The sequence below is a fragment of the Bombina bombina genome, chromosome 4 (assembly GCF_027579735.1).
Source record: "Bombina bombina isolate aBomBom1 chromosome 4, aBomBom1.pri, whole genome shotgun sequence".
Classification (NCBI taxonomy): domain Eukaryota; kingdom Metazoa; phylum Chordata; class Amphibia; order Anura; family Bombinatoridae; genus Bombina; species Bombina bombina.
This window is the reverse complement of record NC_069502.1, coordinates 1,139,404,892-1,139,425,978: the sequence shown is the minus strand read 5'-3', so window position 1 is coordinate 1,139,425,978 and position 21,087 is coordinate 1,139,404,892. Positions and strand designations below refer to the sequence as shown.

Below are 21,087 nucleotides of genomic sequence, written 5' to 3'. Positions count from 1 at the left end.
GCGTTTCTACGCTGTGTACAAGATCTGTTATTAATGGGAGTGATCCATCCGGTTCCGCGGTCGGAACAAGGACAAGGGTTTTACTCAAACCTGTTTGTGGTTCCCAAAAAAGAGGGAACTTTCAGGCCAATCTTAGATTTAAAGATTCTAAACAAATTCCTAAGAGTTCCATCGTTCAAAATGGAAACTATTCGGACAATCTTACCCATGATCCAAAAGGGTCAGTACATGACCACAGTGGATTTAAAGGATGCTTACCTTCACATACCGATTCACAAAGATCATTACCGGTATCTAAGGTTTGCCTTCTTAGACAGGCACTACCAGTTTGTAGCTCTTCCATTCGGATTGGCTACGGCTCCAAGAATCTTCACAAAGGTTCTGGGTACCCTTCTGGCGGTACTAAGACCGCGAGGAATTTCGGTAGCTCCGTACCTAGACGACATTCTAATACAAGCTTCAAGCTTTCAAACTGCCAAGTCTCATACAGAGTTAGTTCTGGCATTTCTAAGGTCGCATGGATGGAAAGTGAACGAAAAGAAGAGTTCTCTTTCTCCTCTCACAAGAGTTCCTTTCTTGGGGACTCTTATAGATTCTGTAGAAATGAAGATTTACCTGACAGAAGACAGGTTAACAAAACTTCAAAATGCTTGCCGTGTCCTTCATTCCATTCAACACCCGTCAGTAGCTCAATGCATGGAGGTGATCGGCTTAATGGTAGCGGCAATGGACATAGTACCTTTTGCACGCCTACATCTCAGACCGCTGCAATTGTGCATGCTAAGTCAGTGGAATGGGGATTACTCAGATTTGTCCCCTACTCTGAATCTGAATCAAGAGACCAGAAATTCTCTTCTATGGTGGCTTTATCGGCCACACCTGTCCAGGGGGATGCCATTCAGCAGGCCAGACTGGACGGTTGTAACAACAGACGCCAGCCTACTAGGTTGGGGCGCTGTCTGGAATTCTCTGAAGGCTCAGGGACTATGGAATCAGGAGGAGAGTCTCCTTCCAATAAACATTCTGGAATTGAGAGCAGTTCTCAATGCCCTTCTGGCTTGGCCCCAGTTAACAACTCGGGGGTTCATCAGGTTTCAGTCGGACAACATCACGACTGTAGCTTACATCAACCATCAGGGAGGGACAAGAAGCTCCCTAGCAATGATGGAAGTATCAAAGATAATTCGCTGGGCAGAGTCTCACTCTTGCCACCTGTCAGCAATCCACATCCCGGGAGTGGAGAACTGGGAGGCGGATTTCTTGAGTCGTCAGACTTTTCATCCGGGGGAGTGGGAACTTCATCCGGAGGTCTTTGCCCAAATACTTCGACGTTGGGGCAAACCAGAGATAGATCTCATGGCGTCTCGCCAGAACGCCAAACTTCCTCACTACGGGTCCAGATCCAGGGATCCGGGAGCGGTTCTGATAGATGCTTTGACAGCACCTTGGAACTTCGGGATGGCCTATGTGTTTCCACCCTTCCCGCTGCTTCCTCGATTGATTGCCAAAATCAAACAGGAGAGAGCATCAGTGATTCTAATAGCACCTGCATGGCCACGCAGGACTTGGTATGCAGATCTAGTGGACATGTCCTCCTGTCCGCCTTGGTCTCTACCTCTAAGACAGGACCTTCTGATACAGGGTCCATTCAAACATCAAAATCTAACTTCTCTGAAGCTGACTGCTTGGAAATTGAACGATTGATCTTATCAAAACGTGGTTTTTCTGAGTCGGTTATTGATACCCTGATACAGGCTAGGAAGCCTGTTACCAGAAGGATTTACCATAAGATATGGCGTAAATACCTATACTGGTGCGAATCCAAAGGTTTCTCCTGGAGTAAAGTTAGGATTCCTAGGATATTGTCCTTTCTACAAGAAGGTTTAGATAAGGGTTTATCGGCTAGCTCATTAAAGGGACAGATCTCAGCTCTGTCTATCTTGTTACACAGGCGTCTGTCAGAAAATCCAGACGTCCAGGCTTTTTGTCAGGCTTTGGCTAGGATCAAGCCTGTGTTTAAAGCTGTTGCTCCGCCATGGAGTTTAAACTTAGTTCTCAACGTTTTACAGGGTGTTCCGTTTGAACCCCTTCATTCCATTGATATAAAATTGTTATCTTGGAAAGTTCTGTTTTTAATGGCTATTTCCTCGGCTCGAAGAGTCTCTGAGTTATCAGCCTTACATTGTGATTCTCCTTATCTGATTTTTCACTCAGACAAGGTAGTTCTGCGTACTAAACCTGGGTTCTTACCTAAGGTAGTCACTAACAGGAATATCAATCAAGAGATTGTTGTTCCATCCCTGTGTCCAAACCCTTCTTCAAAGAAGGAACGTCTTCTACACAATCTGGATGTAGTTCGTGCCCTCAAGTTCTACTTGCAGGCAACTAAAGATTTTCGTCAAACTTCTTCCCTGTTTGTCGTTTATTCTGGACAGAGGAGAGGTCAAAAAGCTTCTGCTACCTCTCTCTCTTTTTGGCTTCGTAGCATAATACGTTTAGCCTATGAGACTGCTGGACAGCAGCCTCCTGAAAGAATTACAGCTCATTCCACTAGAGCTGTGGCTTCCACTTGGGCCTTTAAGAATGAGGCCTCTGTTGAACAGATTTGCAAGGCTGCAACTTGGTCTTCGCTTCATACCTTTTCCAAATTTTACAAATTTGACACTTTTGCTTCTTCGGAGGCTATTTTTGGGAGAAAGGTTCTTCAGGCAGTGGTTCCTTCTGTATAATGAGCCTGCCTATCCCTCCCGTCATCCGTGTACTTTTGCTTTGGTATTGGTATCCCAGAAGTAATGATGACCCGTGGACTGATCACACATAACAGAAGAAAACATAATTTATGCTTACCTGATAAATTCCTTTCTTCTGTTGTGTGATCAGTCCACGGCCCGCCCTGTTTTTAAGGCAGGTAAATATCTTTTAAATTATACTCCAGTCACCACTTCACCCTTGGTTTCTCCTTTCTCGTTGATTCTTGGTCGAATGACTGGGAGTGACGTAGGGGGGAGGAGCTATATGCAGCTCTGCTGGGTGAATCCTCTTGCATTTCCTGTTGGGGAGGAGTTATATCCCAGAAGTAATGATGACCCGTGGACTGATCACACAACAGAAGAAAGGAATTTATCAGGTAAGCATAAATTATGTTTTTAACAGTGGATTTAAACAGAGGATTGGGGATTAAAGGGACAGTATAGTCAAAATTAAAAATGATTCAGATATGGAATGCAATTTTAAACAACTTTTCAATTCACTTTTATCATCAAATTTGCTTTGTTCTCTTGGTATGCTTTGTTGAAAGCTAAACCTAGGTAGGCTCATATGCTAATTTCTAAAACCTTAAAGGCCGCCCCTTATTTCAATGCATTTGGCAGTTTTTCACAGCTAGAGGGCGTAAGTTCATTTGTGACACACAAATAACATTGTGACCACGCCCGTTTATTTACAAGTGAGAGGGCACTGATTGGCTAAATGCCAGTCTGTCAAAATAACTGAAATAAGGGAGCAGTCTGCAAAGGCTTAGATACAAGGTAATCAGAGGTAAAAAGTATATTAATATAACCATGTTGGTTATGCAAAACAGGGGAATCTCTATCTATCTTTTTAAACAATAACAATTCTGGAGTAGACTGTCCCTTTAAGTTTCTTTTCTCCCTCACATGGTTTTTCATAGATTCCCTGTTTTAGATTTGTTTTCTTCGTATTGAGCGCCATCTTGTGGTGCTTTGATGTTATCTGATTTCATACACTTATCTTGAACAGACTGGTCCTTATTTTTATTTTTTTTAAGGACTTTTATTGCTGTCATCATGAGATTTTAGCATAATCAAATTAATGCTTTCTTTTATTTTATTTTGCCAGTGTAATTTCATGTTTCTCTTATAATATGTAATCTCTTCATCTCTTTTTTAAGGGATATTTGGTTGAGACTTTGATTAGATTCTGAGAGTTCTGAATTGTGTGTGTTCATACAATTGTTTCTGTTGCCGATTTAACCATTTCTAAGGTTTCAACAGTCTTTTATACATATTTATTTAGATATATATTATATATAGAATGCAAATATTCTATCTATTTCATAGTGAAGAGATTCTCAGAGCTGACAGCATTTTTTTTTAAATGTAATTTATTGTTATCCTAGTAAATGTTAGGATGCCTTTGTTATTTTCTAATTTATATATTATATATATGAATACTATATTTCTTTTTTCCCTCATAATGAGGCGATTTGTAGATATCGTCTTCTAATATTCTTCTTGTGTATGTGGACAATATTAGATATTCTCCATAGATACTTTCATGTCAGGAGAGTCTTAGCCATGATCACTAGGTGTCTCTCCTAGACTGCGAAGACAACCGGCCAGAGACCAGAGGTCCGGATTCTTCCTCCAGTGGTACAGACAGACCAACTGGAGTCCCTGTTTCAATCTCAGGCAGAGCCTGGTAAGAGAGTTACCAGTGGCACCCTATCCAAGCAATTTACTCTGTGAGCCCGCTGGCCTCTGCGATTTTCCCACATATGGTAAGTTTGTCTGCACAATTTAAGGTAGTGGGGGCCTGGGTGAGAGTTTTCCCCTGAAATTATTTTTTCCTTTTTTTACAGGTACTCCTTTTTCTTATATTAATAGAGCTTACTTATATATTTTATGTCTGTGTGCAGTATTCCATCTCTCATTTTTTTAGAGAGTAGAATTTCCGTTATTGAGGTTGCAACTAATTTTAGATGGAATTTCTAGTCTGGTCCTCCATAGGACAAATGGGTCCTAGTCTTTCTTTTATCCTGATAATAGGATAGACTTCCTTTAGGGGAGAGCATCTCCCTCTGGCAGTTCTGGGCCTAGACTTTTGTCCTTTAGCTATGTCTGTTCAGTTAAGGGAACGGTCGCAAGCAGATCATCTCAGACAGCCTCTCGGGGAAACTCTGTCAGGATCTTTGTTTCAAGGAAAGTGCTTTTCTGAGACCACCTTGGGAGGTGGTGCCTACGGATGCCAGCCTTGCAGGCTGGGAGACAGTTTGGAGTGTCTTCGCAGGGATTTTGGTTTCTGAAGGATTCAGTTTTCCCAATCATATTGGGAGTTGAATCTCTAAGTGCTAGTATTTTGGCCAATACAGAGTTCTGTTAGTTTTCTGATTTCATATAGGATAGCTTTAAGCTGTGACTTATATCTTCCATCAGGGAGGATCTATGGGTTCTCTAGCTATGAAGGAGATCTTGCGCATCCTTCAGGGGGCTGGGTTCCTCTATTACCTCTTTTTTTTGGAATTTTATTCCAGGTGGACATTTACTTTGTCTGGTATTTTTTTTTCTTAGAACATCTCAAACTTAGTGGTGTTCCGGGAGATTGATTCTTGATTTCTCATTTCGGTTCCAGATCCTGGAACCTCAAACGGGGCTAGTAGCCTCTTTGGCGGTTCCTTGGGATTTCTGTTCTGTCAGTTTGCGCTTCCTCTCAGGGCTATGACTCGCATCAATCAGGAGCGGCCCTCTGCGTTCTTTTGCTCCAGCTTAGTCTTGCAGAACTTGGTTTGTGGATTTGATAACAAGGTAGTCTTTCCCCCGGTGGGGATTACTGTTGAGGAAGGACCTTTTTTCTTCATACTAACCTAGATTCGCGGAGGATGTCTGCTTTGGGGATTGATCGTCTAGTCTTGTCTTGATGAGGTTTTTTTCAGTATGGATCATTGACCCTGGATTCCGGCTTGGAGTCCTATACCTCTTATCATATGGTTTGGCGCACCTACTTATCCTGAGGGGAAACTTGGCGCAAGGTGTGTTTTCCCTCCCTTTCCATTATGTGTCCTCTGGCTTGGGTATTGGTTCCCACTAGTAATTGAATGGAATCGTGGACTCTCCATGCCATTGGAATGAAAGCAAAATTTATACTTACCTGATAAATTATTTTCTTTTCTGGCATGGAGAGTCCACGACCCGTCCTTGTCTGTTTTCAAGACTGCTTGTTATTTTTGTTTTCTAAGCTTCAGGCACCTCTATACCCCTGGTGTTCCTGTTTTCTTTCCGTATTCCCTCGGCTAAATGACTGGAGATTGTGGGAGGGATACTTAGAGCTTTGCTGGGGTGTTCTTTGCCTCTAGGTGGCCAGGAGTTAAATTCTCACTAGTAATTGAATGGAATCGTGGACTCTCCATGCCAGGAAAGGAAATAATTTATCAGGTAAGCATACATTTTGTTATTATTATTATTATTACTATTACTACTACATCTACTACTACTTATTTATAAAGATTCAAGATATTATGCAGCGCCATGGCATTAGGTAACAATGTTTAGCTGGTTATTGTCCCATTTATAGTGCTTCTGCTTAATTTAATATGTGAAATATTTCACTTACACAAAAATGACGACATGCTGCAATTCGTAGTAAATACTTTATATTATGGACATTTGTGATCAACTTGCAGTTCCCCACTCCAGAGTCATTATTTCTTTCTTTGTGTCCTTTATCCTCCATTCCATAAGTGTTGCCACACACCCTCACTTGACCCATGCAGCTCTTTTTAGTTATTAATCACAGTTTTACTTGATCTCAGATAAGAAAATTGCCATAATACTTCCCCGTCATTTTATGGAAATGCAACTTTATTTGGCATGACCTCAGATGCAATGAGTTAAAGTGATCACTAGCACATTGATTCCTTATGTGGAGGATTGTATACTGGTGCTGATTTTGATAGCAAATATATTAAATGTATTTTGTTATGATTTGTTACAATACCTAGGTAGTTAGGTCTTCTTTTCTAGGGTAACTAGCATGCTCTGGGCAAACAGAGGGGAGAGTTTGTTCTGGTGACATACTTGCCATAAAGACCTTAATTTTTTTGGATCTACTTCTGGTAGGACACAATTATTGGTTCCTAATCCTCCCAGGAACCATCCCTTGGCAAGGCCTTGCAATGACTACTTGGTTACTAAATCCTATGTTATCCAAGATAAAGGTTTCTTAGATGAAGTAGTTTCTAATTTTCTGAATGTAAATTAACCTAGATTAGCTAACACACGTTACACGGTTTAGGCATCAACAGATTATTTTTAATTATAAATAATTCCTACGGTGCCTTTTTTGTTGTTGCTGATTTTAGGATACAAGTGCCTTATCTTGCGTGTTTACGTTTTCTCCAGGTACTGCAGATCTTAGATTTCTATGCCAGAGTATATGAAGATCTCTTGGCTATTCCTGTTGTTAAAGGAAGAAAGACTGAAAAAGAAAAATTTGCTGGAGGTGACTACACAACAACAGTAGAAGCTTTCATATCTGCCAGCGGTCGAGCCATTCAGGTAAGAGAACCTGTGTGCTTGTTCATCCAAAATGTAATGCTGCTGGTATTACTGTGTCATCACTGGTGGAGAATATGCACATTTCAGATGCAGATGTACGTGTGCTGGATGTATGATAAGTTTTTATAAACATGTTAGCAAATGCAAACAGACTCCAAATATTATATTATTTTAAGCGTATTTGAAATTCACTACTGTACGCTTTAAGTTCACTTTTGTATCCATATAAAAAATTTCTAAATCAGAAATATGCATTTTGTACAATTTGTTTTCCTGAAATTTATTTGAAAAGGTATTTCTTATTAAAATTGATGACAAAAGGTTTGTTAGAGTGAGCACTTTCTGTTACCTGCACCCTTCAGTTTGACTTTTCTTTTTTTTCTTTCTGGTGACATTTCTGCCTCTCAACCAATGACAATTATTGCCTTATGCTGGTAACTTTTTTGGCGGTCATCCAATAACACTCGTTGCCGTATGCTGGTGACATTTTTTGTCCGGTCACCCAATGACAATCATTGCCATATGCTTTGACTCCAGTGTGTTGGCGGTTTTGACTAGGATGCCAAATACTGGTCACCCAATCGGCTGTATGTGTGTGTGTTTTATAAGCTCCAAGTAAAAAAAAATAATTTCAGAAACCATATTACTTATAAAACAATTGCTTGTTTAGTATGAGATGAGTTCAGTATTTCTTCTTCTTTCTTTCTGAGAAAACAATGGCTCTCATTTACTCAGGAGATGTGTAGACGATCTGGGTATGAGCAGTTCATCTACCGCTCTGGAGTAACTTTTCTTTGTACATCTGTAGAAAAAGTAATGGAAGGGGGCACAGGAATGTTTTTAACAAGACAATTCTAATTTATTATAAGATATATAAGTAAAAAAAAAAAAATAGAACGAATAGTGGTTTAAATTGGGCTAGGCTAATCAAATCAGCTGGCATTTCCTTCCATAAGGTAGGGAGAGTCCACAACTTCATTCCTTACTGTTGGGAATACAACACCTGGCCACCAGGAGGAGGCAAAGACACCCCAGCAAAAGGCTTAAATATCCCTCCCACTTCCCCTATCCCCCAGTCATTCTTTGCCTTTTGTCACTATAGGAGGTGGCAGAGAAGTGTCAGAAGATTTGGATAGTCCTGTAATGGGTATGTTCCCTTCAAGAAAGGATTGGAGTTTTAAGTAATAATGTCAACCTCTCAGTGAGTGTATTAATGAAAGTTAGAGTCTGGAGATGCAGGGAAAGTTTTTTTTTTTTTTCTGCGAACCCATCCAGACTGTCGCTAACGGTTCCTGAGCAATCCGTGTTGACGAGTTTCACTGCTTGCTGTTACACACTCAAGTCCATGTCAGGAGCGCTGTGGCAAGACTGTCAAACTTGAGAGGCTGTGCCTGTTCCACAGCATGGATCCGGGAGTGTACACTTTAAAACGCTATACAGGGTGACAGTATGGCTCCTTTTTATACCTCGATAGGTTCAAAGGTTAATATCTCCTTCAGGGATATTATTTGAACAGCTTTGGGATTTATATCTGCTTAATGTGGGAGTTTTTTTGGGCTCATACATTGTTTTTTGGCTTGGAAAAAACAGGTTCCACTTTCATTTTTGAAGTGTTGCGCAGCTCATAATCCTGTCTTACGCACTACGTGACCGGGTGCAGTCTCTTTAATTTCCTAAGATCCTGCTGCAGACATCATTCCTAAGGACAGCGTTTTCACTGTTAGCTCTCTGGGTCTAGGAGGTGGTGAGTGCCCCAGCTATTGGGAGTATTAAGGTGGCGTTTTTTAAATGTGTTCCTTTTTGTTTGTCCTTCTGGGGTATATACAAAGTGATGGAGGACTCTGATACTACATTAGAAGGTTCTGCTCCTTCTGTACGGATTAATAATTCCTGTTTATATTGTGAGGAGGCTGTGGTTTGCCCGCATGCTCAATTTTGTTTCATTTACCTAAACACTGTTCTAAAGTCTAAGAAGGGGAGACAAAACTGCTAATGCTCATAGCGCTATTAGCCCTTCTAAGCAGTCTACGTCTCAGGAATCTGGGTCCCGAGAAATTACTACCCTTTCTACATTACCCGCTCCACATGCAGCTCCCCGCAGCTCAACTAAGCCTCCATCTGGAGGGGGCCTTTTTCAAGCAGACTTTACCGTGCAGTTTAATCAGCAGTGTCTGCGGCCCTGAGTGCCTTACCTCCCTCTAACAAACGCAAGAGAAAGGTTAAACATAGTTCTCCTGACCTAGAGTCATCTAAATATCTGTCGGATTTAGCTACTATATCCCAGCTATCTGAGGATGAGTTAACCTCTGTAGCTTCAGAGGGTGAACTTTCTGAGTCGGAGACTTCAGTTTCTAAACCTCCTTCAGCGGAGGAACCCTCCTTTAGATTTAAAATTAAAGGGACAGTCTAGTCCAAAATAAAATTTCATGTGTCAGCTAGAGAATGTAATTATAAACAATTTTCCAATTTACTTTTATCAACAATTTTACTTTGTTCGCTTGGTATTCTTAGTTGTAAGCTAAACCTAGGAGGTTCATATGCTAATTTCTTAGTCCTTGAAGTCCACCTCTTTTGTGAATGCATTTTGACAGTTTTTCACCACTAGAGGTTGTTGGTTCATGTGTGTCATATAGATAACACCTAGGAGCCAGCACTGATTTGGTTAAATTGCAAGTCTGTCAAAAGGACTAAAATAAGGGGGCTGTTTGCAGAGGCTTAGATACAAGATAATTAAAGAAGTAAAAAGTGTTTTGCTATAACTGTGTTTGTTATGTAAAACTAGGGAATGGGTAATAAAGGGATAGTCTATCTTTTAAAGCAATAACAATTCTGTTGTAGACTGTCCCTTTAAGGATCTGCGTTTTTTTTATTAAAGGAGGTTCTGTCTACACTAAAGGTTCCAGAGGCTACACTCCCTGAGGAACCCAAGATCCCTAAATTAGACAGGGTTTATGAAGATAGGAAGGTCCCTCTGACTTTTCCTGTGCCAGTTAAGATGGCGAACATTATTAGTAACGAATGGGAAAGAGTAGGAACCTCTTTTTCCCCCTCGTCTACTTTTAAAAAATTATTCCCAGTCCCTGACTCTCAATTAGATTTGTGGGGCTCCATCCCTAAGGTGGATGGCGCTATCTCTATGCTGGCTAAGCATACTACTATCCCTCTGGAGGATAGTTCTTCTTTTAGAGAGCCTATGGATAAGAAAATGGAAACTTTTCTGAGGTAGATGTTTCAACATACAGGGTTTGTATTTCAACCAGCGGCAGCTGTAGCAGCTACCTACTGGAGCGACACTCTGTCGGAGCTCATTGAGGTGGAGACTCCCCTTGAGGATATTCAGGAGAGAATTAAAGCACTGAGAATTGCTAACTCATTCATCCATGATGCAAATTTGCAGTTTATTCGCATAAATGCAAATGCTGCTGGCTTAGCTGTTGTAGCCTGCCGGTCTCTCTGGTTAAAGTCTTGGTCTGCGGATATGACTTCTAAATCCAGGCTCCTTTCTCTTCCCTTCAAGGGGAAGATTTATTCGGTCCAGGGCTGGACTCCATTATCTCAACGGTTATCGGAAGGAAAGGTGCCTTCCTACCGCAGCCTAAGAAGAATAGGCCTAAGGGACGGCAACTTCGTTTCTTTCGTGCTGACAAGTCACAACGACAGCAGTTCTCTTCCAAGTCCGAGCAGCCCAAGAGTACTTGAAAGCCGGCTCACTCCTGGAAGAAGTCCAAGCAGCCCGCCAAGAACAAATCGTCATGAAGGGGCAGCCCCCGATCCGGGATCGGATAGGGGGCAGACTGTCTTTTTTTCAGACGCTTGGTACCAGGATGTATAGGACCCTTGAGTCCTGGAGGTTGTATCTCAAGGATACAGAATAGGATTCAAGTCTCATCCACCAAGGGGCAGATTCCTACTCTCCAGTCTGTCTACAAGACCAGAAAAGAGGACTGCCTTCTTAGGTTGCGTACGAGATCTCTCCTCTCTAGGAGTGATTGTCCCGGTACCTACAGCAGAAAGAAGTTTGGGGTTTTATTCAAACCTTTTCGTGGTTCCAAAGGAGGAGGGAAGTTTTCGTCCAATATTGGACCTAAAGTGCCTAAACAAGTTTGAGTGTTCCCTCTTTCAAGATGCAGACAATACGGTCAATCCTTTCTCTGGTTCAGGAAGGACAGTTTATGACCACAATAGACCTGAAGGATGCATACCTTCATGTTCCGATTCACAGGAAACCTTTTCAGTTCCTGAGGTTTGATTTTCCAGTTCATAGCTCTTTCGTTTGGCCTAGCTACTGCTCCAAGGATATTTACAAAGGTTCTGGGGCTCTTCTAGCTGTTGCCAGAACATGCGGTATTGCAGTAGCGCCTTACCTAGACGATATCTTGGTACAGGCACCATTTTTTTGTCTAGTGGAAGAACATTCGGAGTCCCTTCTCAATGTTCTTCGATCACATGGATGGAAGATAACCTTGTAAAAGAGTTCTCTTGCTCCAAGTACAAGGGTGAATTTTCTGGGAACTATAATAGACTCCATTTCCATAAGAATATTAGTCGCAGATCAGTGACATTCCCAGCTAACTTCTGCATGTCTTGCCCTCCAGGCCTCCTCGAGACCCTCAGTGGCTCAGTGTATGGAGGTAATTGGACTCATGGTGTCCTGCATGGACATCATTCCTTTTGCCAGATTCCATCTCAGACTTACAACTATGCATGCTGAGACAATGGAACAACGACTATTCAGATCATGCTGGACAGCCTGTCGAGAGACTCGCTCTCCTTGAGGCTCTGTCCAGATAATTTGTCCCAAGGCACGTGCTTTTTGAGACCGTCGTGGGCTGATTGTGACTACGGATGGAAGCCTTTCCAGGCTGGGGAGCCGTTTGGGGTGCTAACAAGGCACAAGGAATGTGGACTCAGGAGAAGTCCTCCCTTCCTTGAAGGCTTGGCCCCTTCTGGGTTCGTCCCAGTTTATCAGATTCCAATCAGACAATATAACCTTGGTTGCCTATATCAACCATCAGGGGGGAACGAGAAGCTCCTTGGCGATGAGAGAAGTATCTCAGATAATAGAGTGGGTGGAGACTCACAAATGTACACTGTCAGCGATGCACATTCTGGGTGTGGACCACTGGGAAGCGGACTTCCTCAGCAGGAAATCCTTTCACCCTGGGGAATGGTCTCTTTTGCAGAGATATGCAGCAAGTGGGGGACGCCGGAGATAGATCTCATGGCATTGCACCTCAATACCATGCTACCCAGGTTACAGGTCGAGGGATCTTCAGGCGGAACTGATGCCTTATCAGTACCATGGAAGTTCAGTCTTATATATATTTTTCCTCCATTACCGCTTCTTCCTCGGGTGGTGGCTCACATCAAGCAGGAGCGAGCATCTGTGATTCTGATTGCTCCGTCGTGGCCGCGAAGGACGTGGTTTGCGGATCTGGTGGAGATGTCCTCATTTCCTCAGTGGAGGGTACCTTGTCGCAGAGATCTGCTGATACAGGTTCCCTTCGTTCATCAAAATCTAGATTCTTTGAGGCGAACTGCGTGTAGATTGAACGCTTAGTCTTAGCCAAGAGAGGGTTCTTTGAGAGTGTTATCGACACTCTGGTTCCAGCTCGTGAGCCAGTTACTTATCGTATCTACTATAAAGTGTGGAGGACTTACTTGTACTGGTGTGAAGAGCGTGGCTTTTCCAGGCATAAGGTTAAGGTTGCCAGAATTTTATCTTTTTTCCAGGATGGACTGGAAAAAGGTCCATCTGCTAGTTCCCTGAAGGGACAGATATCGTCCCTGTCGGTGTTACTGCACAAAAGATTGGCTGAGCTTCCGGATGTACAGTCCTTTGTTAAGGCTCTGGCTAGGATCAGACCCGTGTTTAGATTTAGGGCTCCGCCTTGGAGCCTCAATCTTGTTCTTAGTGTTTTGCAGCAGGCTCCGTTTGAGCCTATGCATACTGTTGACATTAAATTGTTATCTTGGAAGGTTTTTTTTTGTTGGCTATTGCCTCTGCGCACAGAGTTTCTGAGATCTCTGCTTTACAATGTGATCCCCCTTATCTGGTTTTTCATGCTGATAATGCGGTTTTATGCACTAAACTAAGGTTCATCCCTAAGCAGGAATCAATGGATCAGATTTGTAAGGCAGCTACCTGGTCCTCCTTGCACACTATTTCTAAATTTTACAAGTTTGATGTGCTTGCTTCGGCCGAAGCAGCTTTCGGGAGAAAAGTTTTGCTGGCTGTGGTGCCCTCAGAATAGGGTCCGCCTCTTTTTTCTGTTCCCTCCCGTTATTCATTTAGTGTCCTATGGAGCTTGGGTATAGTTTTCCCAACAGTAAGGTATGAAGTCGTGGACTCTCCCTGCCTTATGGAAGGAAAAAATTATTTATGCTTACCAGATAAATTCCTTTCCTTCCTGGCAGGGAGAGTCCACGATCCCGCCCATAATTTTTAAATTTTTTTTATTTGATGGGCTGCTGACTTTTTATATTATTTCTTCTGGCACCTTTTATACCCTGATGTTTCTCCTACTTTTCCTTGTTTCCCTCAACTGAATGATTGGGGAATAGGGAAAGTGGGAGGGATATTTAAGCCTTTGGCTGGGGGTGACTTTGCCTCCTCCTGGAGGCCAGGTGTTGTATTCCCAACATTAAGGAATGAAGTTGTGGACTCTCTTTGCCGAGAAGGAAAGGAATTTATCTGGTAAGCATAAATTATGTTTATGCAATTATTTTATTTACCATAACTTTAACGTCAAATCTTCTTTTTTAGGGAGCAACGTCACACCATCTTGGCCAGAACTTTTCCAAAATGTTTGAAATTATCTTTGAAGATCCCAAGAAACCAGGAGAAAAACAGTATGCCTATCAGAACTCTTGGGGCCTTACAACACGAACGATTGGCGTAATGACAATGGTTCATGGAGACAACATGGGTCTTGTACTCCCGCCTCATGTGGCCTGTGTCCAGGTATTTTTTATTTTACTTTTAACTTTTTGCTCAAAATTAAGTTTCACATAAAATGTTTATAGTTAGAAAACAAATATTGCTGTGTACTTTATCTGCTTTATCCCATTTAACTCAGAACATGGTGGTTTTTCTCCTGTCCCCAGAGACTGGTGTACATCTAGCAAAATTCACATCCGTGACACATATCGCAAGCTCGACCCGCAAACATACTCCATGATGACATATAGTTACATATAGTTATATATTGTTACATTTCTGAGCAAACCCCTACTTTGTTTTTACGTCTGAGCATGTGGTTTATCCCAAAACTTCACAATATTAAATGCATATGAATTGATCATACCGGAGAGTACTTTTTTGGAGGTTTGCATGTATGTGTGTGCATGTATGTGATAATATATAAATATATATATATATATATATATATATATATATATATATATATATATATATATATATTATGTTATGCTATATATCTGTGTGTGTGTATATGGGCACCCTTGGTAAGTATGAGCAAAGAAGAATTGTCCGAATTGATGGGATCATGAATGCTGAAAAGTACAGACAGGTTTTAATTAATTATTCCATTCCTTCTGGAAAGCTCCTGATTGGAAATGGATTAATTTTTCAGCAGGATATAGATCCCAAGCACACTGCTAATGCTGGGAAGTGCTGAAAGATGCCTGGTGTAACATATTAGAAAAACTTCAGGATAGTCTTGCCTGCACATCCCACACTTTTTTTTGTTAACCACAATCACAACTGTAATGGTCTCCTATCTGTATACTATAGTCTGTTCTACTTTCTCATACATTCACACCAGAGGGAGCTTCTTATGACTTTTTCCACTTTACTGGTACTTTAAGGAATTTAAAGGGGTAATCTTCTGTTATGTCATATGGGAGAGGACCATATGGGAGAGCATAGAAGCTTACTGGCTGATAAGTAAAGATTCCATCAACTGTACTGGGATAGTGACTCATCCGCACAAGCACAGGAACAACTGTAATATGAAATGACCTTTTTAAACTTCTCCTTTTATAACAGTTCTATTGTTATAGATTTGTATTTACATAAAGGATATACTGGTCTTTTCGGTTTGTCAATCCTATCACTTCCCACCTCCTCCTTCATTATTTCTTTCCTATAGGTGGTGAGAGTTCACAAGCTTGTTACTGATGGGATATACATTCCTACCAGGAGGGGACAAAGTTTCCCAAACCTCAAATGCCTATAAATACACCTCCCACCTCACTCATACCTCAGTTTTTAAAAACTTTTGCCTCCTTAGGAGGTGGTGAAGCATGATGTGCTTTATTCTTCAATGAAAGGCGCTTCTAAGCAGCCCAGTTCATCTCGAAGTAGTGTTTGCCTGAGGGATGTGAAGGGAGTATTGCCTGATGATACCATGTTTTCACCTATGGGAAATCTATTTATAAGGCTCTCTGTAAATTCGGTCGCAGGGATTCATCTGCTGCTTCCTTTTACAGATTGACATTATACTCCTCTACCATTACCTCTGCTGATATGTTTCAGTACTGATTTGGCTGTCTGCTATATGTGGATGGGTGTCTTATGGTAAGTATATATCTTTTTTAAGGGACACTCTCAGCTATGGAAAAGCACATTATTGTGTAAAGTTCTTAATATATGTGTGTGTGTATATGTGTATATATAAATCCGGCTTGGCGCCCATAGGAGCCGGATTTACCGTCACCTTGTAGCCAAATTTTTTTTTATAGCCGTGGGCTGCTGTAGGAGCTAATCAAATAGAATCAAATAAAGGAGGCTTTTAGCAGAAGGCGGCGAGGAAGTCTTTGCTTTACTTCTAACATTTTGCTACCCCTTTGTAGAAAACCAGTGTTTGTTACTGTGTTCTTTCTTTTACTACAGGTTCCTGACTGGGAGTGGAGTACCGTTCACACATAGAAGCTGTTACCTGCCCTGCAGCTGGATCCACAGGTAAGTGCATTTCTCTTCTAGGTTCTGAAGGGGATAGCACTTTAGAGGTAAAACCTCTAGTGGATCAAATTTGAGACATAGATTATCTAAGTTGTCTTAGATACACTTTTGGGACAGATTTGCAGGCACAATGTATGCTTAACATTGGCATGTAGAGAGACTAAGGGGTTAATGTTAAGCTGTTTTCTTAAGACTTAATTTTATTTGACAAACTGTGTTGGAAAGTTTTTGTCATTTAATCATTTATTGTAAAAGCATATGGCAAGGGGCAGATGTGTGTGTTTGGAGATCCGGGCAATAATTAGGCTGTTACAGCTCGGTTATATTTTTTACTATTGAGCCATTTTGAAATTCGCGCCATTTTAACTGTCTTGTGGCGCAGTTTCTTTTTTAAACTCAGCCCACTCATATTACTCTTTGCTCTTCTTTGTGTATGAGGAGCGGAGTTTAATCATTCATTAAGCCTGGACTGCTGCGGCTTTCTTTTCTTATGATCAGATTGCCGATCTGAACTTGGGAATCAGTCACCTCATCTTGAGTTCCCTTGCTAGTGGGTTATTCAACTCCGGTGTGGTTAAAGTGACAGTTGCCATTTTTTGGATGATATATTTTCAAAGTTTTTTTCAGTGAATTTATTTGTTCTATAATATATATATATATATATATATATATATTTATTTATTTTTGTGGGAACTGATATCTGCAATGGAATCTGAAAAAGATTCTTCATTTAATATGGATAAATGTTTACTTTGCTTAGAAGTCCCAATTGTACTACCTATACAATTTTGTTTCAATTGTTTAGCTAAGACCTTAAAGTATAAGAACAAGTTAATCCCTTGTGAAACTAATGTCTCTTCGGATATTGCTGTTCTGGATATTCCTCGGCTTTCTCCTCAAACATCCCAAGCCTTATCAGTTTTGCATACAGTGCCTTGCGTGTCCTCTCAACCTCCTGGGGGTGTATATTTGCCTGGGGATTTTGCCACGCAGATAACTTCTGCGTTATCAGCGGCTTTGTCTGCTTTCCCAACTTCGGTACCCCTCTAATTCTGCTCTGGTCAACCTTTCTCATTTGTCTGATGAGGAGCATACTTCAGTAGCTTCTGCAGGTGACATCTCAGACTCTGACACTTTAGAATCTGAAGAGGTAAATTATATATTTAAACTGCAACACCTTCGGTTATTACTGAAGGAGATCCTAGTTACTTTAGATGACTCTGAAACTTTGGTTGCTGTCCATCCCACAATGTTTACTAAACCGGATAGAGTTTATGGTTCTCCATCTTCTTAGGAGGTTTTTCCTGTTCCAAGGAAGATGTCTGAAATTATAGCTCAGGAATGGGTTAAGCCAGTGGTTCCTTTTTCCCTTTCCCCTGTTTTTAAAAGTTTCCTGTTGCTGACTCTTTTTTTCGACTCCTGGCACACTGTGCCTAAAGTAGGAGATATTTCTACTCTTGCTAAGAGAACTACCATTCCTATAGAGGATAGTTGCTCTTTTAAGGATCCTATGGATAAGAATCTAGAGACTTACTTAAAGATGTATATCCATCAGGGATTACTGTGGCAACCTGCAGCAAGTATAGCCACGGTTGCGAGAGCAGCATCTTATTGGTGCGATGCCTTGTCTGATCTTATTACAGAGGAAACTATGGTAGAGGAGAGCCATGATACGATCAAAGCTCTCAAACTAGCCAATACCTTTATCTGTGACGCCAATATGCAGATAATTAGACTGGGAGCTAAGATGTCTAGCTTCACTGTATTAGCAGTCCTGGTCAGCTGATGTTTCTTCGAAGGCCAAGCTTTTGGCTTTACCTTATAAGGGTAAGACTATGTTTGGTCCTGGTCTGGCAGAAATCATTTCAGAGATTATGGGTGGAAAGGGTTCTTTTCTGCCTCAGGACAAGAAAAATAGAACTAGGGGTCGGATGACTTTTTTAATTTTCGTTCCTTTCGCAACTTTAAGGTATGGAAGTCTTCCTCTTCCAGACCAATCCAGGTCCTCTTGGAAAGCCCTGGAATAAGTGAAAACAGAACAAGAAGCCTTTAGCAGAACAAGAAGCCTTTCAAGTTTGGATCAGGTAGCGGGCAGGCTTTCTCTTTTTTGTCAAGCCTGGATACGCGATGTTGCAGATCCACAGGTTGTGGACATAGTATCCCAGGGTTACAGAATAGGATTCAAGTCTTGCCCTCTAAGGGGCAGATTTCTCCTGTTAAGACTCCTCAAACCAATTAAAGGAGGCCTTGTTAAATTGCGTAAAGGACCTATCCTCCCTGGGAGTTATTGTACCAGTCCCTCTATGGGAACAAGGTCTAGGATTCTATTCAAATCTATTTGTGGTCCCCAAAAAAGAGGGTACATTTCGTCCAATCCTAGATCTCAAGTGTCTCAACAAATTCCTCAGGGTTCCGTCCTTCAAAATGGAAACTATTCGTTCCATTCTTCCTTTGGTACAGGAAGGTCAGTTTATGACAACCATAGACCTAAAGGACACATACCTTCATGTTACTATTCACAGGGAACATCACCAGTTTCTGAGGTTTGCCTTTCGGGACAAACATTTTCAGTTTGTTGCGCTTCAGTTTGGTCTGGTCACTGCTCCCAGAATATTTACAAAGGTTCTGGGGGCGTTATTGGCAGTGATCAGATCTCAGGGAATTGCTGTGGTGCCTTATCTAGACTACATCTTTTTCAAGCGTCATCTTTTCAACTAGCTTAATCTCATAAATAGATGCTGTTGTCTCTTCTACGTTCCCATGGATGAAAGGTGAATTTGGAAAAGAGTTCTCTAATTCCATCTACAACAGTGTGTTTCCTAGGGACAATAATAGATTCCATGTTCATGAAGATTTTCCTGACGGAGGTCAGAAAATCCAAAATTCTTGCTTCCTGCCTTTTTCTCCAGTCTGCCTTTCTCTCCAGTCTACCTTTCGTCCATCAATGGCTCAATGCATGAAGGTGATTGGTCTGATGGTGGCATCCATGGACATCATCCCTTTTTGCTCGGTTCCATCTGCGACCGCTGCAGCTTTGCATGCTTCTTCAATGGAACGGAGACCATTCAGATTTCTCACAGCGGATAAATCTGGACTTCCTAACAAGAGACACTCTTTCGTTGTGGATGTCTCAGGAACATCTGTCTCTGGGCACTTGCTTCCTGAGATCTTCCTGGGAAATTGTGACTACGGACACCAGCCTGTCTTGCAGGGTTGCTGTTTGGGGTTCTCTGAAGGCTCAGGGCTTGTGGTCTCGGGAAGAGTCCTCTCTTGACATAAACATCTTAGAGTTAAGATTTATCTTCAATGCTCTATCAGTGTGGTTTTAGTCCAGTTTATCAGATTCCAGTCAGACAACATCACCTCAGTGGCTTACATCAACCACCAGGGAGGGACTCTGAGTTCCTTAGCTATGAAGGAGGTGACTCGCATTCTGCAGTGGGCGGAAGCTCACTATTGCCTTTTATCTGCCATCCACATCCCAGGTGTGGACAACTGGGAGGCGGACTTTCTGAGCAGACAGACTTTTCATCCCGTGGAGTGGGCTCTCCATCCAGAAGTATTCTCTCAGGTGGGGAGTTCCAGAGTTGGATCTGATGGCGTAACACTAAAGTTCCAAAGTACGGCTCAAGATCAAGAGATCCTCAGGCCGTTCTGGCCGATGGAGCTCTAGCGGTTCCTTGGATGTTCTCTCTGGCATATGTTTCCTCCGTTTGCTCTCCTTCCACGAGTCATTGCTTGTATCAAACAGGAGAGAGCATTGGTGATCCTAATAGCACCTGCATGGCCTCGCAGGATCTGGTTCGCGGATCTGGTACGGATGTCATTTCTACCTCCTTGGAGGTTACTTCTGAGGAAAGACATTCTAATTCAGGGTCTTTCCTCCATCCGAACCTAGATTCTCTGAAGCTGACTGCTTGGAGATTGAACGCCTAATTCTGTCTAGACGTGGTTTTTTTAAAGCGGTCATTGAAACTATGCTTCAGGCTTGCAAACCGGTTACTTGAAAGAATTACCATAAGATATGGTGTAAATATCTTTTATTGGTGCAAATCTAAAGGGTTCTCCTGGAGCCGGGTGAGGATTCCCTGGATTTTGTCTTTTCTTCAGGATGACCTGGAGAAGGGTTTGTCGGTCAGTACTCTAAAAGTCAGATTTTTGCTCTATCTATCCTTTTGCACAAACGTCTGGCAGACTTACCAGATGTTCAAGCTTTTGTTCAGGCCCTGGTTAGAATCAGGCCTGTGTTTAAACCTGTTGCTCCTCCGTGGAGCCTTAACCTAGTTCTTAAAGTTTTGCAGCAGGCTCCGTTTGAGCCGATGCATGCTGTTGATATAAAGTTGTTATCTTGGAAGGTTTTGTTTCTCCTTGCTATATCTCTTACGCTCGCAGAGTCTCTGAACTTTCAGCTCTGCAGTGCGATTCCCCGTATCTTATTTTTCATGCAGATAAGGCGGTCCTTCATACTAAAATGTTTTTTTTCCCTAAGGTGGTGTTGGATCGAAACATTAATCAGGGAATTGTTGTTCCTTCTTTTTGTCCTAATCCTTCTCATAAGTAACGTCTTTTGCATAACTTAGATGTTGTGCGAGCTCTAAAATGTTACTTACATGCTACTGAAGATTTTCGGAAATCTTCTGCCCTGTTTGTTGTTTTCTCTGGAAAGCGTAAGGGTCAGAAGGCCACTTCTACTACTCTGTCTCTTTGGTTGAGAAGTTTGATTCATTTGGCTTATGAGACTTCTGGGCAGCAGCCTCCTGAGAGAATTACAGCTCATTCCACTAGGGCTGTCTCCTCTTCTTGGGCTTTCAAAAATGAAGCTTCTGTGGAACAGATTTGCAAGGTGGCTACTTGGTCCTCTCTGCATAC

At 41.8% G+C, this 21,087-nt stretch overlaps 1 protein-coding gene across 1 annotated transcript in view; it reads left to right on the top strand.

Annotated features, from left to right (window-relative positions):
- EPRS1 (glutamyl-prolyl-tRNA synthetase 1) overlaps positions 1–21,087 on the top strand; it is a 327,712-nt gene that overhangs the window by 206,835 nt on the left and 99,790 nt on the right. The window contains exons 25-26 of the mRNA XM_053712775.1: positions 7,137–7,292; positions 14,059–14,256. Coding sequence (XP_053568750.1) covers positions 7,137–7,292; positions 14,059–14,256 — 354 coding nt within the window. The remainder of the gene's footprint in view (positions 1–7,136; positions 7,293–14,058; positions 14,257–21,087) is intronic.